The sequence below is a fragment of the Rhea pennata genome, chromosome 26 (genome assembly GCF_028389875.1).
Source record: "Rhea pennata isolate bPtePen1 chromosome 26, bPtePen1.pri, whole genome shotgun sequence".
Classification (NCBI taxonomy): domain Eukaryota; kingdom Metazoa; phylum Chordata; class Aves; order Rheiformes; family Rheidae; genus Rhea; species Rhea pennata.
Window position 1 is genome coordinate 5,290,638 of NC_084688.1, and position 20,963 is coordinate 5,311,600.

The window sequence follows — 20,963 nt, forward strand, 5'->3', positions numbered from 1 at the left end:
TCCCTTGGGTACAGCTGAAGGCGCAGGTTGTCTGCCGTCACTTCTGCCATCTCCATGGGCTCATCCATGGGTTGGGCAACCAGACCTTAAACTCGAGCTTGCCCCCGTCTCTCTTAGCAAGCCGGAGTATGGGGGACACCTTCTCCGTACCTGAGATGGCCGCCACGGGGCTGGTGACTGAGGGCGACGGGGCTCGTGTCCCCCAGTCCCGGCCGCGCGGGAAGCTGCTGGGAGCCCCGCGGCTCCTCTCCGAGGGCGCCGAGGCCGAGCCCGCGGGCCGACGGCTGCATTCGGGTCCTGCCTCCGGGCCCGGCCCTTCCCGCGGCAGGAACCTCCCCGAGGAATCGTTTCCTCCCGCCGTGGCTGCGAAAGAGAAACACTCCCCCCCAGGATCGAGGGGGGACGCGGCCGTGCCCCCGCGTCCCTGCGGCCCCCCCGGCACGGGGGACCTGCCCGCGACCGAACGCGCGCCCCTGGGCCCGGCGCCGGCGCTTCCCTCCCGCGTCCCCCACCCCGAGCCGTGGCCGGAGGCGGGAAGCGACTTCCCCCTCCGAAGCAGCCCCTGCCCTCGCTCCGGTTCCTTCCTGGGGCCGTCACGGGCCTCCCGGAGAGGAAATAGGCCGGGCCGCCGAGCCGGGCCGCCCCGCCGAGCCCGTCAGTCGCCGGAGCCGTGGGCGGCGATGCCGGGCGCCCCGCCGGTGGTGCCGCCACCGCCGCCAGCGCCCGCCGAGGCCGAGCGGCCGCCGGGGCGGCGGGAAGCGTGCCGCCGGGCGCCGCCGCGTTGAGGCTCGCCCCTCATCCGGGCGTCTCGCCTCCTGGCAGCGCGGAAGCCGGCGCGAAGCGCTCCGCAGGAAACCGGCGGCGGCGGCGGCCCGGCAGGCAAGTCGAGACCGGCCCGGCGGGCGCGGGCAGGCTCCGGCACCGGCGGCTGCTCGGAGGCCCGGGCCGGCCTCGGCGGCTCCCCGCCGCGCGCGGGGGGCTCTGAAGGTAAATGCCGCGCGGGGCGGCGGGGGAGCTGGGGGGCGACGCCGAGGCTTCCCTCGGTCCGCCGTTTTGGTCCGGTTGAGGGCGCCTCGGCGGGGAGAGCTGGAGGGGGGGGGTCCGGCAGGGCCGGCTCGGCGAGCTGCTTCGCTGGGGTCGGGGTGGCGGTGGGTGGGGGGGGGGGGCCGGATGCGGTGCCAGGGCCTGATCCTGCCCCCGGGGAAGTGGGGCCGAGGGGGGGTGGGGGGAGGGCGCGGCTGGTGCTGCGACACTGGGGACCCACCGGGGTTTTGGAGGGGGGGGCACCCCATCAGCTCCGAGCCGCAGGCACCCCCGGGCCTGCCGCTAGCCCTTGGCGGGGGGGGGGGGGGGACGGGTTGGGGCACCGGGGGGTGGGGGGGGACGGGACCAGCGTGGCGGGTTGAGTCGCCCCGGGGTGGGGTGGTGATGGGGTGGGGGGAGATTCGGCAGCCCCCTTCCCCACGCCGTGCTTTCCAGGCGGCGGGAGCAGGCCCGCGCGCCCGGGGGCGGGGGCCGCCATGGAGCCGGCGGGGCCGCCGGAGGCCGAGTACGTGCTGGTGGAGTACGGCTTCGAGTACCGCGCCAAGGACGGCACGCTGGTCTCCATCAAGCCCAACGAGCGCTACGTGCTGCTCAAACGCACCAACGACCACTGGTGGCACGTCAAGAGCGGCGGCGACGACGCCCGGCCCTTCTACATCCCGGCCCAGTACGTCAAGGAACTGCCCCCCATGGCCGCGCCGGCACCCCGCCACCGCCGCCGCCGCACGCCGGCCGCCCCGCCGCCGCGCGCCGGCCCGGAGCAGCCGCCGGCCTACGAGTACCGGTTCCTGCACGCCGGCGCGGACGCTCTGCCCTCCGGCGCGCCGCCGGCGCCGAGCTCCTTCGAGGCGGCCCGGGCCCCGCCGCGAGCGACGCTGCAGCCCCGGGCGGCCTCCGAAACCCTTCACGCCGCCGGCAAGGACGCGGAGACGGAGAGGGGGCGGCCGGCTGCCGGCCAGGCGGCTCAGGTACGGTGACGGCGCCCGTCTCTCCTGCCGCGGCGTGCCGGGGGTGGTGGTGGTGGTGGGGGGGGGGGGCTGCCGAGGATCGGCCTCCCCCGACGCCGTGCCTCGGTTTCCCCGACCGATTCTCAAGCGCCTGCTCCCGAGCACGCGGAGACAGCGGTGGCTCCCGCGGAGAGAGACGCTCCGCTTGAAAAATGGCCCCGGAAAAGACTAGCTGCAGTGCAGAAGCCAGAGCAGGCTTGAATATCCCTTACGCCCCGAGCGCTGGGCTCCGCCGGGCGAATCCCTCCAGCCGAGGCCGCCCGGGTGCACCCAAGGGTGCCCCCTCGCCGGCCGTGGCGCCGTGCGGGGCGCTTTTGGGTGAAGGCAGAAAGGGGTTAAAAGCGAGTTGCACCAACTCCTCCCCTCGGGAGCAGGGCGAGTGGCTCACCTGCCCCCGGAGCACCCAGCGCCGCAGGGCGGGAGCAGGGTGCATCCGGAGGGCGGGAGCTGGGTGCATCCCCGGCAAGACGGGTGGGCCGCCTGGAGTCGCCGGCACCCCCCGAGGCCGCCGCTGAGCCCCCCCCCCCCCCCCACGAAGGCAGTAAGTAGTGCCGGGCTTTTCCCGGCCGGCCGGCCGCGGTGGCGGCTCCCGGGCCACCCCAGGGTGGGGAGGACGTGGGTGTCGCTGCCTGCTCCTGGCTGCACCCGCCGCCGGTGGAGCGGGGAGCCGGTGCCCTGCGGCCCCTCTCCTCGGCCAAACCCCTGGGACCTGCACGTGGGAGCACGTTTCCTCCCCCCCCCCCCAAGAAGTGCTGCGTCCTCCTTGATCCCCCCGGGATGGGCGATCCCACCCCGGGACGGAGCAGGTTGCACGGCCATTTTACAGCCGCCCGCAGCTCCGGGGAGGTCTCTTCGCACGGGGGACGAGCTTGGCGGCAGCCAGGGCTGGCTTGGCCTGGGCACACGCTTGGCGAGGTGTTCGGCCAGTTTTAAATCGGATGAGCAGCTCTCCCTTCCTGTTTTGAGCTTTGCTTCTGGCTACAGCCTCAGCATGGGAGCAAAAACAAAAATGCAGCCCCCCCCCCCCCCCAAAAAAAAAAAAAAAAAAAAAAAAACAGGGAGCTGGGAAATGCAGCAAGACACCATCCAAAAAACTCCGGCACCTGGTCCGTGCGCAGCCAGCCCAGGACTTTCGCGCGTCCGAGCATCCTGCGCCCACCTCGGCACGTGGCCCCACGTCCGGTCGCCGTTTCAGGGTGATCGAGGCTGGGCGATGGAAGCCGGAGCCTCCGCCAGGCTCTCGGGAAGAGCCTCCTTACGGCCGCCACCGCCGGCCTCGGGGGGGGGGGGGTCTCTGCCAGACGGGGAGCCACAGCTGTGCCGGACCCCGCGCAGGAGCCGGTGAGGCACGTGCTGGGTGAGGGGGATCTGACCTGGGTCCTTCTGGCAAATGGAGAGTCCGAGGTGTCGGAGTCCCTGTGGCGGGGGCGGAATTTTATACCCTGTTTATTACTTTACGATGCCATCAAGGCTGATCTCTCCCGCGAGCCGAGCTGCCACCCCGGCCACGGCACGGAAACAGCCGGCAGGGAGGGATCAGAGCCGTTGAGGGTGGAAAAAGCATTCATGGAGGAGCTGTGGGTTTCCCCCCAGCTTTTTCCATGCCATCCCTGCTGGGGATGTGTTTTGCGAGCCGCCTCGGTTGGAGCAGGACGGGGAGGGCTGCTGCCCTGCTCCTCTCCGGGAAACCGTAGGGTCGGGAATGGCCTCGCTGCCCCTGTGTGATGGCAAAGCCAGAGCTCGTGCCGGGAGGTTTCTTCACCCTTTCCCAGTGTTGTCGGGGCTTCCCAGCTGCTACCGCAGCCTTCCTGGTGCTCTTTGCTCAGCCGAAGCCCATCGATACCAGCCGGGGTGCGGAGTGGCACCATGGTCAGGCCCGCGGGGCAATAAGAAATCTCCGCTTTTGTGTGCCGATGTGCTTCCACGGCCCCAAAAACCCGGGCAGCACTTGGTGCCCAGGACCAGGCACCCCACGTCGCCCGGCTTTCCGCACCCACGGACACAGGCAGGCGAAACCCCAAACCCATCTCAGCTGCCGGGGCGTGTTGTTCCCCGCGGTGGCCCCACAGCGAGCTTGCTTCGGCCGCGCTGCCCGCTCCCGAGCCGGCGCTGCTGAATCCCGCAGGCACTCGGAGTGATCCGCCCCATCCGGAGGCTTTTGCGACCCGGGGACACGTTGTGCCATCTCGAGGCTTCGGCAAATCCCGACTTGTGCTTGTTCACTGGCGTTTGTTGCCCTGCAAGAGGCTTTCACCGTTTGGGCTGCCTCTGCAGCCCTTAAGGGATGGAGACTCTTTAAAGGAGGATTTAATGCCCGTGGGAATCTGTCTGGCTGTTAGCCCTGGCATCGGGCCGGGCTTGGCCTATCTCCTCAAGACCGAAGAGCCTTTCCTTGTTCTCATCCGAGCCTCCTCGCCGCTTGCAGGAACCAGCCGGCAGGACCTTGAAATCGCCCGGTTTCAGGCTCCGCAGTGCACAGAGCTTGGCTCGCCTCTCGTGGCCCCGTTCCCCATCCGCAGGCTGGATAATGAGGCTGCAGCGTATCCGTATTTAAGCAACATTGCCCAAGAGGCATGCCACCACCGCGTCCCAGGAGGGCAAAATCACCGTGGGGGCAGTGGGAGGGCGATGGCACCGGTTGTCACACCGGCTGATCCACCACCAGCCATCGGTCCCCTGCCATGGGCTTTCCCACGGTCCTGCAAGGAGTGACTTGGCCATGCATCTCCAGGCTGTCCAGGATGGAAAACCCTTTCTTTCTGGAAGCATCCTGGGTGGGCGGTTAGCATCAGTCACATCCCCGGGTGCAGCACTTCCCAGGGATATTTGCTGCTCCCCGGAGTGATCCGTGCTGCATCGCCGCCGCCACCGCTGGGATTTTGCGGTCCCAACTGCAGCCGGCGGGTGGCAAGATGGTGTAAAACCGTCAACGAGCAACTAAGCATGCATCGCTCAAAACTCGGGTCTCCAAGGCAACTCTTCCGCCCCAAAAACCCCAACAGGAAGAGCGCAAAGCGCTCCGGCCCATATCGGGGCAGGTTCTCATTTCTGCCTCGCCGGCGGGTCTCGCCGTCAGCCGCACGGTGCCTCGCCGCGGCTCCGCACCCGGCCTCGCTGCGCACCCCGGCCAGCCGAGATGGGCGACCGGGCGTCCGGCGTGCTGCACCGCTCCAAGAGCAGGGTGTCCCGGCTGCTTAATTTGGGCAAGGTAGGGAGACGAGGGTTTTGGGGGAGCACCTCGGGGGCTGCCCCGGAGATGGGCTGCAGCGGGGTGCGGAGAAACGCCGGGGCTCTTTCACCACTTTCCCCTGGGTGCTTTGGAGGAAGCCAAGGGCAGGTGGTTCCCAGGGGCCGTGGGCAGCACCCCCGGGCTCCGAAACGCCCGAGTGGCTCACCAAGAAGCTTGCGAACCGGCTTGTGGTTTCCCATGGGGAAAGGGCAAACGGCCGAAGATGCAATCGGTGCAATGAAGGGGAGGTGCTGGGGGAGCCGCGTTCGAGGTGGGACCCGGACGGCAGAGCAGCGTCCCATATCCCGAGCCGGGTGCTGCCACCAAAGTCCTCCTCCCCATCGCTGCCCCCACGTCCCGCGTCTGCAGCACAAGGGTGGCCTCTCGCCCTGCTCCCCGGTGCCCTGCACCCCGAGGGTGCCCGTGGGCACCGCGGCAGAGGGTCCTGGGGCGTCACCGCCAGCACTGCTGGGGACACGGGGAGACAGGCAAGACCGGGAAAACTTTGTCCCCGTTGCCGCTCCGGGAAGGCAGTAAAAGCAGGGATGATCAAAGGGTAACAGGCCCCGCGGCGGCACGGCTTTGGCGACGTTCCTGCTCGGGGCAGTTTCGAGCCCTGGGAACGTTCCCGCCCCGTGCCGGTAGCCGGGGCCACGGCGGGGACGAGCTCTGCAAGGAAGCAAGGCAGAAAGAGGATCTTTCTCCCTTTGCAGTGCAAAAGCATCGATGTTTTCCCTGAGTTTTTGCAACTCGTGGAGGCGCCCGGGGGTTGCAGAGCTGTGCGTTTGGGAGCGCCCGTTCGGGCCGGGCTGCAAGGGGAATTTAAACGTCAAGCGCCGGAGCAGAACCAGGGCAGAGGCGAAAGCGGGGGGCTGCAGAGCACGGGGCCACGCCGGCACCGGCGTGCCCCAAGCAGCCCTCGCCGGCCACGCGAGGCGGCCGAGCCGGGGGCTCGCAGGGCCGGCTCGAAACCTGCAGCTATTTCGGGATGCGGCGGGGAGGCCGTCGGCCGCGCAGAGCCGGCGGGGCGCCGGGACGGGCCGGGGCCGCGGGGCTCCGAACTCCTCTCCCGCCGCCCTCCGGCCGCTCTCGTTTTTCCGAGAGCCCAGGGAGACGGGGGAGCGCGTCCGGGCGGGCCGTGCCGCGGCTCTGGGCCGGGGGGGCCGACGCCGGCGTGACGCGTCGCCCGTCCCGCCGCAGGTGCGCAAGGAGCCGGAGAAGCCGCCCGCTCCCGTTTACCTCAACATCCAGGAGCTGCGAGAGGAAGCGGCGGCCGCCGGCCCGGCGCCGCCAGGCCGGGAGCAGCCCCACGGCTCCCCGGCCCACTGGGAAACCCACACGGACCCGGAGAGCGGCCACTTGTTTTATTACAACCCGCTCACGGGCGAGACCACGTGGGATTGCCCCTTTGAGGAGGCAGAAGACGGAGTGAGTCCCGCCGCCTCTCCCGCCTGCGCTCTCGCCCGCAGCCCTGAGCCAGCCGAGTGGGGCCAGTACGTGGACGAAGGCAGCGGACAGGCTTTTTTCTATAATTCGGTAACAGGTGAGGCGTCGTGGGACCCCCCCTACCCGGGAGACGAAGGCGGCTCCCAGGACATGTACCCGGGGGTTGCGCGGCGCGGGCCCGTGGAGCAGCGGGTGAGCAGCGCGCGGGCGCGCGCGCGGGGCGGCCGGGCGCCGGCGGTGGCGGGCCGCGGCCGGCCGCCTTCAGCCGTTCGCCCTTCGCAGCCGCCCACGCCGGAGACGGACTATGCCGAGGCGTCTCCCGACGAGCTGGAGGGTTACCCCGAGGAGGACTACGAGCCCGTGGGCTCCTACGAGCGCGGCGCTTCGCCCTACCGCCTCGCCGAGCCGGGCTCGCCGGCGGGCTGCCGCGGGCCGCGCCGCGCCGAGGGAGCCGTCTTCTGCGCCGAGCCCTACGCTGCAGAGCCGGTACGGCGGCAGGAGGGAGGGGAGGGCAAAGAGGAGCGCGGCGAGGCGACGCCGGGGGCCGCCGTCGGCCTCACCGGCCACGCTCCGTCCCTCCGCAGGTGCCGGCGCTCGGCCGCCGCGACAGGGGCAGCAGCGGCTCCAGCCAGGACAGCGGGCCCTTCGCCGCCTGGCCCGGCAGCGCGCCGGCGCGCGGGGAGGAGAAGGTGAGAGCGGCCGCCGCGGGCCCCGCGCGGTGGCTTCGGCGGGGGGGGGAGCAGGATTCAACCCCTTCCCCCCCCCCCCAAACCCGGGTTTTGCCTTCCAGCTCAAAAGCCTCGAGAAGGCCGGTGTGCTCAACCGGACCAAAACGGCGGACCGAGGGAAGCGGCTGCGGTAAGGGGTCCGGCCTCGCACCCCGGCATGCCCCGTCGCGGCACTCGCGTGCCCACGGCTGACCCTGGCGCGTCTCATCCCCAGGAAGAACTGGAGCTCGTCCTGGACTGTCCTGGAAGGGGGGATCCTGACCTTCTTCAAGGACTCGAAGCACTCGTCCGCCGGCGCTTTGGTAAGCGGCTCCCGGCGCGCGGCTGTTCTAACGTTCGGACGCGCAGAGCTCAGCGCCTTCGGCTCGGCGGCAAAGGCAGCACGGCAAAGCCCGGCCGTTCCCCCCCCTCCACACACACACACACACACACACACACACAGCCCCCAACCCCAGCCCAAAAAGGCCCGAGCGGGACCCAAATGCAGAAGCTGCCTGTGGCGCCCAGCACCCTCGTGCCGGCGCCGGCTTGCAACATCCTGCGGTGAAGGTTGCAACGGGAAGAGAAAGAGGCCAGGCTGAAACCCTCGGCCGGGGCTGGGGGGGGCGTCCCACGCTGCCGCCCCCGTGGTGGGAAGCGCGTGCACAGGCAGTTTGGATGTCTGGTTCCTGCTAAAACCCCGTGGGTGCGCCTTCCTCGTGGACACCCGCCCGACACCCAGCAAAGACGGTGCAGCGCTTCGCTGGCCTCCTTTCCCGAGGTTAACGCTGCTGCTGCAAGACGCTGCGACCAGCCCAGACCCTAAACCTTGAGATCCTCCAGGGCTGGGGCTCGTCCCACAAGGGGACGGTGTCTATCATCGGGCACGGCTCCGTCCCAGCCGGCAGCCGCGACACCCTTGGTACAGGCTGGGGAGATGAGAGCGGTTCCTGCCGCGTGGCAGCAGCCTCCTGCCCCGGTCCAGACGGCTGCAGGGAGGAGATCCGGGAGCCTCGGGAGGGGACGGACCCGCAAGGGGACGTTTGCTGCTCCTACAAGCAGTGTTTGAAGCGGAGGAAAATAGAAAGGGTGCCGCCGAGGTGCCGGTGTCAGGAAGTGAACGTGCGGGCTCACTTCTGTGGGTTTTTTTGTCCCAGTGTGGTGGGACCAGCCTCAGCGCCTGGCCCCTGCTCCCCCGCTGCGGACCATGGCAGCCCCACCGGCAATCCCAAGCGCCCCGAGCATCGCGGTGCGACGCTGCCCTTCCTTTGGGCATGGAAAACCAACCCAGCCTCCTGCCTACAGGGCCGGAGAGCTGCTGTGTGGGAGGTGGCAAGCAGCCCTGACCCCCCCCCCCAAACCCGTGACATCCCAGCTGCTGGTGTCCTGCTTCGGCACGTGCCCAGCAGGGTCCTGTCTTAGGCCGGTCCCAGCAGCTCCGGGCCAAGTGTCCAGATGTTTTACCCCAGCCTCGGATGCGGGCAATCCCAAGACGTTCCTCGTGGCCCTAGCTTCTCTGGCTAGCCTCTGCTGATGCCACCATCTCCTTGGGCTCCACAGAGACACCCTGCCACTCTGACCACGCCGGAGCACACGGTGGAGCTACAAGGGGCCACCGTCACCTGGGCCAGCAAGGACAAATCCAGCAAGAAAAACGTCCTAGAGGTGGGTGTCCTGGGGGCAGCGGGCCATTGACCACCTGCTGGGGTCCATGCATGTCCCACCTGCCCAGCTCTGGTTTTTCTCACTAGCAGCAAAGGGGAACAAAAGCCACCGGAGCGGGATTTGCTGTGATTTATTGCATTTAGTCCCTGAGAACATGTTGGGGGCTGTGCCCATGCCAGGGTGAGGGGGAAATGCTGTGTCCCCAGGCCCATTCCTAGGAGCTCACATCACCCAGGGACGGCCTCACCACCCCATCCGGGCTGGCCCCACCACGTATGTTCACGGCAGGGTTTCTCTTCCTGAGTTTTGCACATGGAGGAAACTTGCAGCAAATAGCAAAGGGCCCCGGGGGAAGTTTATACGGAAATCAGAGTGACAAGCCCAGGCTTTGCAATGCTGCGCAGTCCCATCCCTGCAGCAGCTGAAGCCAGATAAAAGAAGGCAGCCGGGGTCATTAGTGCAATGAGTTGTGCACCGGTCTCAGCTACAACCTGGCCCTTGCCTCACCTGAGGGCAGGGCCAGGAGAGATGATGAAGGTAGGGCAGGAGATATGGCTAAATGCAGATAGGGTCCGGCAGAGCCCCAGAGTGGAGCTGGCTCACGTTGGGGTGGAGGATGCTCCCCAAGGGATGTGGCTGCGTCATCTTTAGAGCACGGCCCAGCTCCGGCTCCTGCGCACCAGGTCTGGGGCAATAGGGACTGCAGAGCCAGGTGGCAGAGTGGAGTGGTGCCCCTGCCCTGACTGCTGCCTGCTGCACCTGTAGCTGAAGACGCGGGAAGGCTCGGAGTTCCTCATCCAGCACGACTCGGAGCAGATCATCGCCACATGGCAGAAGGCCATCATGGACAGTATCGGGCGGCTGGTGAGCAGGCACTTGCGCGGTGGCCAGCCCCTTCTCCGGGACCTCTCATACTTGAGATTGGCACCTGCATCTCACCCTGCCCCTTTCCTAGGGTGCAGACTTCCCTCCAGAAGATGATGTGGAAAATGGGGCTGAATTTGGGTCCAGGGAGAAACTGGGAACTATCGAAGAGAAGAGGACTGCAGGTGAGCGAGCGGCTCCTCCGTCCCAGGAGCAAAGCTTTGGGGGCCGCGGCATGGCAGATCTGCTGGGACAGACAGACACACGGGTGGCGCTGGCAGAGCAGGACACATCCATGCAAGGATGGAGGAATGGCAGAGGTGCCACGTTGGCCAGATGCACAGAGGCCTCGCGCCGAGCCCATGTCTGGGCCAGGCAGCAACGTCCCCAGCATCTTCCTTGCTGCCCCCAAGCCAGCTCCTGGCCCCGATCCCCTCCCTGGTCCCATTTGGGGGTATCCTCACCTCTCCCCCATCTCCATCAGCATCCGGACAGGCAACGGGCAGTGCCAGCAGCGAGAGCGACTCCAGCAAAGTGCGCAACAAGCTGCGCAAGTTTCTGCAGAGACGGCCCACGCTGCAGTCGCTGCGGGAGCGGGGCTACATCAAAGGTAGGCGTCTGGCTGGGCTCGTGGGATGTGCTGGGGGGCCAAGCCGGCTGTTTCTAGCACATCTTACAGGGATGCCTCTCTGTCCAGCATGTTGCAGGCATCTTCCTGCTGGAATGGGGGTTCTCTCCTTGAGACTTGCCTCTGGGCATCTTTTTGGCTCCATCATCTGTGCTCAAACCTTCTCCATCTGTTTTTTGCAGATCAAGTGTTCGGTTGCTCCTTGCAAACGCTGTGCGAGCGGGAGAGGAGCACGGTGCCCCGCTTTGTCCAGCAATGCATCCAGACAGTGGAGAGGAGAGGTAGGGTTGCACCCAGGGCTCAAGGACGGGCAGAGCACCCAGGGAGCACCCTTGCACCAGGTTGCACCTAACCAAGCATTTTTCTTCTACCCTCTGCCAGGTTTGGACATAGACGGACTGTACCGAGTTAGCGGCAACCTGGCGACAATCCAGAAATTGCGCTACAAAGTGGATCACGGTAGGGCTGGGGGTGGCTCGTTTCTCTTCTACCCCCTCAAATATCTCCCATCGATTCTTCTCATCCTTGTATGGGGAGTCAAGCCCCAAGGATGCTGGGAGCACTTTGCAGCTTGCAGGGCATCTTTTCCTGGGGCAGAAAAATCACATCTGGAAAAATCCATACTGGAAATAAGATACAAACATAAAGCTGAGGGTCTCTGAGGGCCTCACACAATGAGGGGCTCCAGCTTGAAGGGGTGAAATGTCGCTGGTACTCAGCTGGAGAGGAAAGGATGGGAGCTCCATGGATGTGGAGATCCTCTCCCCTCCTTTGAACTCTGGGAAATCCCCACAATTCCTGGCTTGTCCTGGCCTGGTCTTGCCAAAGTGAGCTGGGCCCCAGCAGGGATCTGCTAAGCAGATCTCTCCAGATAGGAGAGGATTTGAGGGGTGTACATGGAGCTTGCTCAAGCAGAGCTTGGCTTGCTTTTCCTCTTGCTTTCACTCTGTTATGTGCAGGAGCAAAGAGCCCCAGAGCAGTGGGAGAGCCAAGGGTGGCAGGGGCAGCCCCAAGGTGTCCTGGCCATCCATGTGGGCTTGGATGACCAATCGGGACCAGGGGGAAGTCCGTCCAGTTCTGCTGGGCTGTACAGGCAGCACAGCCAGCAAACAGTGTGGGTCCCACGTTGTGTCCTGGGACCTGCCTGATGAGCATCCCCACAGATGAGCATCTCGACCTGGATGATGGGCGGTGGGAGGACATCCACGTCATCACCGGGGCCCTGAAGCTGTTCTTCCGTGAGCTGCCAGAGCCACTCTTCCCCTTCGCCTACTTTGACAAGTTCATCGCTGCCATCCGTAAGTCCAGGAGACAGGTCCAGCCTCAGTGCCAATGTGTCCTCTGCACTTTCCCATCACATTTCACCTCCAAAACCTCTTCCTCCTTGGACTGCAAAGACTTGGAGCTGTGAGGTGGTTCCACAGGGATGGTTCCCTCCTTGAGACCATCCCAGGGTCAATGTAGGAGGAGACTGCAGGGAAGCGACATCCCCACCAAGCACTGGGGACAGCAGTAGGTACCAGTCACGATGGGTGAACCCACCCTGGCCGAGAACAATGCTGGGGACGAGGCCAGATCAGGGACACCCCAGGATGTGAGCGGGTCCTTGCAGCACCCCTGGGACCTAGGAGAGATTCCTGCAGTGCTGCAGGAGCCATGCCATGGAGATCTGCCCCACTCCATCCCTGTCCCCATCTCCACAGTCAGGCAGGCCCCAGATGGGGCTCCCAGCTCTGCAGGACAGATCCAGCACCCCAGCATGTCCTGTTTGTCCTTCCCTTGCAGAAATGCACGAGCCAATGTGGCGGAGCCGGTGCGTCCGCGACCTAGTGTATTCCCTGCCACCCGCCAACCACGACACCATGAAAGTCCTCTTCCGACACCTCTGCAGGTAACACCCATCATGCATCCCAGGGACCAGGGACAGCCAGCCATAGAGGGGTCCAAAATATGAGTGGCAGCTGTAAGCCACCTGGTCCCTGTGAGCCAAGCCAGTCCTGGGCAGGTTGGCAGAAAGGGAGAGCGGGCAGAGGGTCCCAGGGCCAAATTGGCAGGAATGTGGGGCCAGCACATGGGCTGGGGTCAAGTCTGGTGGCAGATCAAGGGCACTGGGGGCATTGATGGCACCGTGACACTGTCCTTCTCCCCGCAGGGTGATCGAGTACAAGGAGGAGAACCGGATGTCAGTGCAGAGCGTTGCCATCGTGTTTGGCCCCACGCTGCTGCGACCGGCGAGCGAGGAGGGCAACATGGCCATGCACATGGTCTTCCAGAACCAGATAGTGGAGCACATCTTGAACCAATACAGCTACATCTTCCCAGACGGCTAAGTCTGGCAGCACAGGGACGTGCAGGGACAAGCGCAGTGGCAGGGACTCAGAGGAGCAGAATAGCAAGAGAAGGACTCTTGGGGTTGCATCGCATAACGCTGGCCTATCCTCAGACTATGGACCATGGTGGCAGCGATTGTTGGTTCAATAAATAGGCAGGGCCAGAGCCCGGTGGCCTGGCAGACTCCACAACGTTGACTGCACAAGCCACATGAACCCAGGACGTGGTTCAAGGGACAAGTGCCAGAGCTGGTGGCACAAGAAACAGTCATCCTCGGCCATCGCTGTCGTCTGCTGCTTGTCCCCGGTGGGGTTGGTGATCTCAGGGAATCAACCTCGGGAAGCGAGCAGCTCCTGACATGGAGGTTGAGCTCCAAGGGGCACATGTGGCTGGGGAGGGTCCCTCTGATCACAGCCCCCCGTGGCCATCCCCCCATTGAGACAAGCCCTGCGAGAACGGGACCCCCCAACACAGTCCTGAACCCCTCCGGGCATGGCTGGAGGCATCAGAGAGGAGCACATCTCACCACGATGCACTTCCCTGCTCCGACTGTCTATGGTCCCCATTTTTCCTCTCCTTGCCCACTACAGCGTTTTAATTTTCGTCCTCCCCTTGCATCGCCGTTGTTCCCCAGTGTCCCCCTCCGATGTGATGCTTTGCTGGGGAGGGGGCAGAGGGGACAGTGGGTCTGTGTCCTGCACGCAGCTGGTGGCACCGTGCCACTGTGCAAGCAGCTATGACCAATGGCAGGTCCGGCTGGCGGAACGGGCGCAAGGACCCCCAGCACCTCATGTCAGAAACGTCCCTCCGGGGGCTCGGGGGCTCTTGGGACACAGCTGGGGGGGGTGCAGAAAGATGGGCAGCCCAGTGTGGGGGGCAAAAAGGGGCCCCGTTGTCTGGCAGGGGACTGTCCCCAGACCTGGGACAGGCGGAGGAGGGCAGAGAGCCGCGGACAACTCGCGCACCCAGCACCGGAGCGGTGCTGGGACCGTCCCGCTCCTCCGTCTGCCCCCGCCGGAGCAGATCTGCTGTGCGTAGCTTTAATCCTGGCTGCAAAGCCGCGGATGCGGGTGCTTTGGGAGCACGAGGGAGAGAGCTCGGCCCCGCGGAGGGGTGCCGGGCGCCGAACCGCTTCCCCGGGGCAGAGGGCGCGTATCCGGCAGCCGTGCCCGGCCGCGCTGCACCACCCCGTGGCAGAAACGCCACGTTTCCGTGTTTCTGTCCACCGGAGCCCACAGACAGCCAAGACATGGACGGCAAAGCTGGGGACACGGTGGGGGGGGGGGGGTCCCTGCATTGCTCTGTCCCCGAAGCTGTTGCTATCAAATTCAGGCTTTTGTCGGGGCAGGATCACAGCTGCCCCCAGGTGCCCTTTGGGACACGACGGAGATGGTTTGGGACACGACGGGGACAACACAGAGCACAAAAGGGACGGTATGGGACACAGCAGGAACGGTTTGGGACATAACGGGGACACCAGGGGACGTGACAAGGATGCTTAGGCACATGATAGGGAGGCACTGGGACCCGACAGGGACGCCGTGAGACGTGATGACGATACCTTGGGGTGTGACGGGGACAGTTTGGGCACGGGGGTGATGCTCTGGGATGGGAGGGGGACAGTTTAGCATACAACAGGAGTGGTGTGGGACTCTGTGGGGACCCGTTGGGAGACGATGGGGACACACTGGGATGCAGCGGGGATATTTCAGGACACAACAGGATGCTTAGGACACGGCGGGGACATGAGAGGAAGCAGTGGGGAATATTTGGGTACAAGGGATGCTTTGGGGCAGAGCAGGGACACCAGGGGACACTTTGGGAGGCCACGAGATATTTTGGGACACAAGGAAGATGCTGGACACATGAGAAGTACGTTTGGACCCAAGGGGACACTTTGGGACACAACGGGATGCTTTGCGACATGAGGGAACTATTTGAGACGCGATAAAGACATTTGGGGACACGAGGGGACACTTTGGGACAAAAGAGAACCCTTTGGGGCACCGAGGGGACACTTTGGGACATTCGGGGACACTTTGGGACACAGCGAGGACACTTTGGCATGCAGTGGTGACACTCTGGGACACTCTGGGACCCGCTGGGACACCCGAGGACCCTCCGGGCCGCGGCGGCGGCGGGGCGGGCGGCGCCGGGACCCCTCGGGGCGGCGCCGGGACCCTCGGGGCGGTGCCGGGACCCTCGGGGCGGTGCCGGGACCCTCGGGGCGGGCGGGCCCGGCGCAGCCCCGGCCCCGGCCCCGGCCCCGGCCCCGGCCGCGGCGCCCCCCGCCCCCGCCCCGGCCTCCATCTTGTGCGCGGCCGCCGCGGCGCGGCTCCAGGTGCGGCGGGGGGGGACGGGGCGGGGGGCGCGACCGGGCGCTGGGGCCGGGCAGAGCCGAGCCGAGCCGGGCCGGGCCGGACCGGGCTGGGGGGCCTCCGCCGCCGGGAGGGACCGCGGCTGCCGCGACGGCGCCCGGCCGGGCCCCGGAGCCCCCGGCCCGGCCCGGCCCGGCTGCCCGCCCGCTCCCACGGGACGGGGCGGGGGGGACCGTCCGCGACCACAGCGGGACCCTCGGAGCGACCTTCCCCCACACGCGGGGGTCGTGCGGGACCCCCGGAGCGACCACCCCCCCCCGGGGCTGTGCGGGACCCCTGGAGCGACCTTCCCCCCCATACACCGGGGCTGTATGGGACCCCCGGAGCGACCCCCCGGGGTCGTGCGGGACCCCCGGAGCGACCCCCCCACCGGGGCTGTGCGGGACCCTCGGAGCGACCCCCCCCCCCCCGGGGCCGTGCGGGACCCCCGGAGCGACCCCCCCCCCGGGGCTGTGCGGGACCCCCGGAGCGACCTTCCCCCCCATACACCGGGGCTGTATGGGACCCCCGGAGCGACCTTCCCCCACACGCGGGGGCTGTGCGGGACCCCCGGAGCGACCCCCCCCCCCCGGGGCCGTGCGGGACCCCCGGAGCGACCCCCCCCCCGGGGCTGTGCTGGACCTCCGCAGCGACCTTCCCCCCCATGCACCGGGGCTGTATGGGACCCCCGGAGCGACCCCCCGGGGTCGTGCGGGACCCCCGGAGCGACCTTCCCCCACACACACCGGGGCCGTGCAGGACCCCCGGAGCGACTCCTCCCCCCGGGCCGTTTTGGACCCCCGGAGCGACCCCCACCCGGGGCTGTGCGGCACTCCCAGAGCGAGCCCCCCACCTCGGGGCCCTGCAAGACCCCCGGAGCGACTCCCTCCCCAGGGCCGTTTTGGACTCCCAGAGCGATTCCGCCACCCCAGGCCGTCTGGGACCCCTGGAGATATTCCCCCCCCCCCGACCGATCCCCTCCTTGGGCTGTGTGGGACCCCAGGGACCATGTGGGACCCCAGGAGACATCACCCCCACCCCCTAGAAGCCAGGCAGGAAGCCTGGGGGAGCCCTGGCTGCACCCGCTCCCCCGTATGCCCCATAGATCCCCCCCCACACACACGAAGGTGCCCCTACCCCAGCTGGGGGGGGGGGAGCCTGGAGGGCTGGCAGCCCCCCAGCACCTCCCTTCCCGGCGCCCCCCAGCTCGCGTGGGCACCAAGGGGTTACGGTGCAGAATCGGCTTTAATGGCCAAAATCCTCCCGGGGGGTGGGGGGAGACGGACAGGGGGGACGCTGGGGGGGTTGCGGGGTATTAAGGCACTAATCCCAGTGGGAACGGCAGTGGGAAGGAGGTGAGCGGGTCGGTGCCACGCCGGCCGCAGCCCCCCGCGCCCCCCCCCCCCACCGCGGGCATGGGTGCTGGGGTGCCCCGTCCGGCTCCCGCTTCCATAGGGATTGCCCCCCCCCCAAAAAAAAAATATATATACATATATACATATATATATACATATATATATATATATATATATATATAGGGGATGGGAGGGGAAGCAGGCGAGCGGGGTGCCGGGAGCGAGGCGAAGGGCTGGGGGGCGAAGGCGGGCGGCCGGAGGGGCCGGGGGCCCCCGTGTGCCGCCGGGAGCCGCCGAGGGTGGAGCGCCAGCGGCGGTGCAAAGGTCGGGCGCCGGCGGCCGGCGGCGGCTGCGGAAGCGGCGCCGGCGGCTGGCAGGTAGGGAGGCGCGGAAGTTGGGCTGGTGGGGCGGAGGGGAACAACCCCCGCGTCCTGCGGCCCCCTCGGGCCCTGGCGCGGGGCCGGCTCGGGGGTCCCGGCAGCCCCGTCAGGGCGGTGACTGCCCCCCCTCCCCGGGGCCGGGTGTCTGCACAGCTCCAGGACGGGCTGGGCGCAGGGCCTGCCCGCGGGCCCCTATAGAGCAGGCTCGCGGCATCCCTGCAGCCCGTATAGACTTGAGATCTGCACGTCCCCACAACCCCGTGTAAGCTGGGCTCTGGGTGTCCCCACTGATCCATATAGACTAGGCTCTGGGTGTCCCCACAGCCCCATATAGAACAGGCTGTGGGTGTCCCCGCAGCCCCATATAGACTAGGCTCTGGGTGTCCCCACAGCCCCATATAGAACAGGCTGTGGGTGTCCCCACAGCCCCATATAGACCAGGCTCTTGGCATCCCCACAACCCTGTATAGACCAGGCTCTTGGCAGCCCCATATAGACTGTGCTCTGGATGTCCACATAACCCCATATAGACTCGGCTCTGGGTGTCCCCACAGCCCCATATAGACTGAGCTCTGGGCGTCCCTGCAGCCCCACATAGACCTGCCTCTGGGCCTCCCTGCATAGACGTAGCTCTGGGTGTCCTCCCCCACTGCCCCATATAGCCTTGGTTGGGGGTGTCCTACAGCCCCATACAGACTTGGCTCTGGGTGTCCCCATAACCCCATATGGGCTGGGTTCTGGGTGTCCCTGCAGCCCCATATAGACTTGCCTCTGAGCCTCTCTGCCTAGACTTGGTTCAGTTTCCCCCCACAGGCACCCCCCCCCCATACGACCTCACCTGTGGGTGTCCTACAACCCCACATATGCTGGGCTCTGGATGTCCCCAGAGCCCCATATGGACCAGGCTCTCTGGGTCCTTGCAGCCCCATATAGACTGAGCTCTGGGTGACCCCCAGCTCCCTACGGACTGGGCTCCGGGTGTTCCTGCAGACCCCCGAGCACGATTCCTGCCTCCTCCCTACGGAAAGGCTGGAAAAGCTGTTGGAAACCGGGCAAGAAATGGTGGGCCGGAGCGGGCAACGCCTCCCGCGGACCTCGTGAAACGGCTTCCCGGCTTGCTTCTCGGCCGCCGCGCGGTGCCCTGACCTCTCCTTCCCTCGCAGACCCCGCGTTCCCGAGGCTGCCGCGATGGAGCTGCGCGCGTGAAGGAGCCGGAGCGATGGAAACGGTCGTCATCGTGGCCATCGGCGTGCTGGCCACCATCTTCCTGGCTTCTTTCGTGGCGCTGGTCGTGGTTTGCCGGCAGCGCTACTGCCGGCCCAAGGATCTGCTGCACCACTATGACACCAAGTGAGCGGCGCCGCGGGGGTCTGGTGGCTCCATCCGAAGGGATCCTGTGTCCCCCTGCTCAAGCAGGCTTGTCCTCACCATGGGGTGCCCCGGGCCGCAGTGGCTTGGTGGGTCGGGACACGTGGTGGTGGGTGCCCCAAGCCCTCGAGCTCAGCAGAGTGCTGCTGGGCATCTGCACCAAGGTGTTTCCTCCAAGTTGATGGGTCCTGGGGGCTGGAAAGACGTCGGAGACCCCAAGAGAGGATGGAGACGTGTCACCTATGGATGGAGAGGTGTCACCTATGGGTGCCCCGGGTGCCAGTGCCCCCCCTTGCTTGCCCCTGTCATGATGGCCCAACATCTCCCGCACGTGCCCCAAAGCGGCTGCCCCCCCCGCCATTGCTTGGCCCCCACCTATCGCACGTGTGGGGGTGCAGCGGGTGCTGAGGTGGTGCCGTGCCCCGCTGCAGGCCCATCGTGGATCTCATCGGGGCCATGGAGACGCAGTCGGAGCCCTCCGAGCTGGAGCTGGACGACGTGGTGATCACCAACCCCCACATCGAGGCCATCCTGGAGAACGAGGACTGGATCGAGGACGCCTCGTAAGCTTGCCTCTGCCCCGAGCGCCCCGCTCCGGGCTCCCGGCGCTGGCCGGCCCCGAAGAAATGTCACTTCCCGTGGCAGTGGGTAGCATCAGTGGTCAGAGCACCGCGATTTGGGGGGGCCCTGAGGCCCAGGCCAGCTCTGCTGGGTGCCCTCCCATCTGCTGCCCCATGTTGCTCCCTGGTTGGGTGCAAAATCCCTTTGGAGTGTTCCCTTGGGACAAATCGCTTCCCGACCCTGGACTCGGTGGGCCCTCTGCAGATCCCGGGGCAGGAGGGTGGGGGGTGTTTCCCAGATGGGAGGCCGAGATCCCGGGCGGACATGCCCCCGGGCTGGTCTGGAGACATCTCCGCTGGGATGGAGGGGTGGATTAGGCTGCGGGTGGGGGTGACGTTGGCGGTGGGGGGGACGATGCCCGAATTGACGCCCTCCTCCGCGTCCGCAGGGGCCTGGTCTCGCACTGCATCGCCATCCTGAAGGTGAGTCCCGCTGCCGAGCGGCGCGGAGCGGTCCTTCGTCCCCCACCCACCCCACCCCACCCCACCCCACGGGCTCCCGCTCTCCGCCCCGCAGATCTGCCACACGCTGACGGAGAAGCTGGTGGCCATGACCATGGGCTCGGGGGCCCGCGTGAAGTCGCCCGCCAGCCTCGGCGATATCATCGTGGTGGCCAAGCGCATCAGTCCCAGGTGTGTGTGTGGGGCGGGGGGTGATGGAGTTGGGGGGGGGGGAGATCCGGACCCGGCAAGGGGGGGGGGTCTCAGCTGCTCCTAGGCAGCCCCGAGCACGCCAAGTTGGAGGGGGGAGCACGGGTGGCAGCCTCCTCTTGGCTCCCTCCCCCAAAAAAAGGCCCCCAAGAAGCAGGGGCTGGTGGGTTCCCGGAGACCTTCGTGGGGTCCCGCGGGTGCTGAGCGCCGCAGACTGACCCCCGTGTCCCCCCTTCGCAGGGTGGATGATGTGGTGAGATCCATGTACCCGCCGCTGGATCCCAAACTGCTGGATGCGAGGTAAGGCAGCGCGGTGGGGGTGGGGGGTCCCTGGGCCTCCCCCTCGGCCGGGGGAACGGCCCTGTTGGACGGGGCGGGGGGCACTCCGTGACGCCCTGCTTTTGCTCCGGCCCCGAATCACGTGCTGCTGGTGGGGAAACTGAGGCAAGGCCAAGGTGATGACGCAGCCCGGCTCCCAAAATGCCAGGGGCTGCCTTCCGCGGTGCCAGGGAGGGGGTGCGGATGTGGAGGGAGGGGGGGGTCTCCTTCCTCCGGCGGCGGGTGACGGCCGGCGCCGCCGCTCCCCCCCCCCCCCCCCCGCAGGACCACGGCGCTGCTGCTCTCCGTGAGCCACCTCGTCCTGGTGACGCGCAGCGCCTGCCACCAAACCAGCGGCATGGACTGGATCGACCGGTCCCTGTCGGCGGCCGAGGAGCACGTGGCGGCGCTGCGGGAAGCGGCGCTGGCCGCCGAGCCGGAGCGGGCGCTGCCGGGCGCCGACGGCGGCTTCCTGCAGGAGCAGTCGGCTATCTGAGGGCGGCCGCGGCCCCCCGCCGCCCTTCCCCGGCGTCCCCCCCCCCGCCCCGAGCAATAAACGGCTCCCGGATCCCGACGGCCGCGGCGTGGTGGCGTCCGTCTCTCCGGCGTCGACCGAGGCCCGCGGCAGCGGGGTGCCCCTGGGGGAGCAGGCGGGGGGGGAAGGAGCGGGGGGGGGGGGGGCCGCCGCGTGCGAGCCCGGCTGCTCTGCGGTCTCCGCTTCTGCTTTCGGGCCGGCAGGAAGGCGAGGGCGGAGGGGCGGCCGGGACAGGAAGGACAGGAATAAGTGGCCGTCCCTCAGCGCCCCGTCGTCCCCGGGCTCGGGCGCCCGGCACGGGGGGTGCACGTGCAGCTGGGAGGCCCCTCTTGGATCCCCTCTCGCCCGGAACGCGGCACCGACGGGGCCCGGAGCCCAGGGGCGCCGTCACCGAGGCCTCCGGGGTGCAGGCCCTGCTGATGTGACCCCGGCCCCAGTTGTGTGTGTGCGGAGCGGGG

The 20,963-nt window shown here is 67.4% G+C and overlaps 2 protein-coding genes across 3 annotated transcripts; both read left to right on the plus strand.

Annotated features, from left to right (window-relative positions):
- Positions 1-1,971: 1,971 nt before the first annotated feature.
- On the plus strand, positions 1,972-13,199 carry ARHGAP27 (Rho GTPase activating protein 27). The gene is made up of 15 exons (XM_062595754.1): positions 1,972-2,012; positions 6,824-6,918; positions 7,009-7,212; positions 7,311-7,415; positions 7,517-7,584; positions 7,669-7,756; positions 8,994-9,098; positions 9,864-9,962; positions 10,054-10,147; positions 10,447-10,572; positions 10,773-10,871; positions 10,972-11,049; positions 11,754-11,888; positions 12,376-12,481; positions 12,743-13,199. Exons 2-15 carry the CDS (start codon positions 6,877-6,879, stop codon positions 12,918-12,920), a joined length of 1,527 nt encoding a protein of 508 aa, XP_062451738.1. The 5' UTR covers positions 1,972-2,012; positions 6,824-6,876; the 3' UTR covers positions 12,921-13,199.
- A 2,007-nt stretch (positions 13,200-15,206) lies between these two features.
- On the plus strand, positions 15,207-20,536 carry TMEM98 (transmembrane protein 98). Of its 2 annotated transcripts, none has more exons than XM_062595762.1 (7): positions 15,207-15,262; positions 18,177-18,363; positions 18,813-18,944; positions 19,391-19,424; positions 19,519-19,634; positions 19,893-19,952; positions 20,256-20,536. In XM_062595762.1, exons 2-7 carry the CDS (start codon positions 18,233-18,235, stop codon positions 20,464-20,466), a joined length of 684 nt encoding a protein of 227 aa, XP_062451746.1. In that variant the 5' UTR covers positions 15,207-15,262; positions 18,177-18,232; the 3' UTR covers positions 20,467-20,536. The 2 variants fall into 2 exon arrangements, with proteins under 2 accessions (XP_062451746.1, XP_062451745.1); XM_062595761.1 differs by lacking the exon at positions 15,207-15,262 and adding an exon at positions 16,950-17,010.
- The last annotated feature ends 427 nt before the right edge of the window (positions 20,537-20,963 follow it).

Excerpts from the sequence above, each read along its gene's own strand:
- ARHGAP27 (XM_062595754.1), top strand. The coding sequence starts at position 6,877 with ATGTACCCGGGGGTTGCGCGGCGCGGGCCCGTGGAGCAGCGG. Across the intron at positions 7,585-7,668 it reads GACCGAGGGAAGCGGCTGCG|GAAGAACTGGAGCTCGTCCT; the intron begins GTAAGGGGTCCG and ends TCTCATCCCCAG. Across the intron at positions 10,872-10,971 it reads CCAGACAGTGGAGAGGAGAG|GTTTGGACATAGACGGACTG; the intron begins GTAGGGTTGCAC and ends ACCCTCTGCCAG.
- TMEM98 (XM_062595762.1), top strand. The coding sequence starts at position 18,233 with ATGGAAACGGTCGTCATCGTGGCCATCGGCGTGCTGGCCACCATCTTC. Across the intron at positions 19,425-19,518 it reads ACTGCATCGCCATCCTGAAG|ATCTGCCACACGCTGACGGA; the intron begins GTGAGTCCCGCT and ends TCCGCCCCGCAG. Across the intron at positions 19,635-19,892 it reads GCCAAGCGCATCAGTCCCAG|GGTGGATGATGTGGTGAGAT; the intron begins GTGTGTGTGTGG and ends CCCCCTTCGCAG.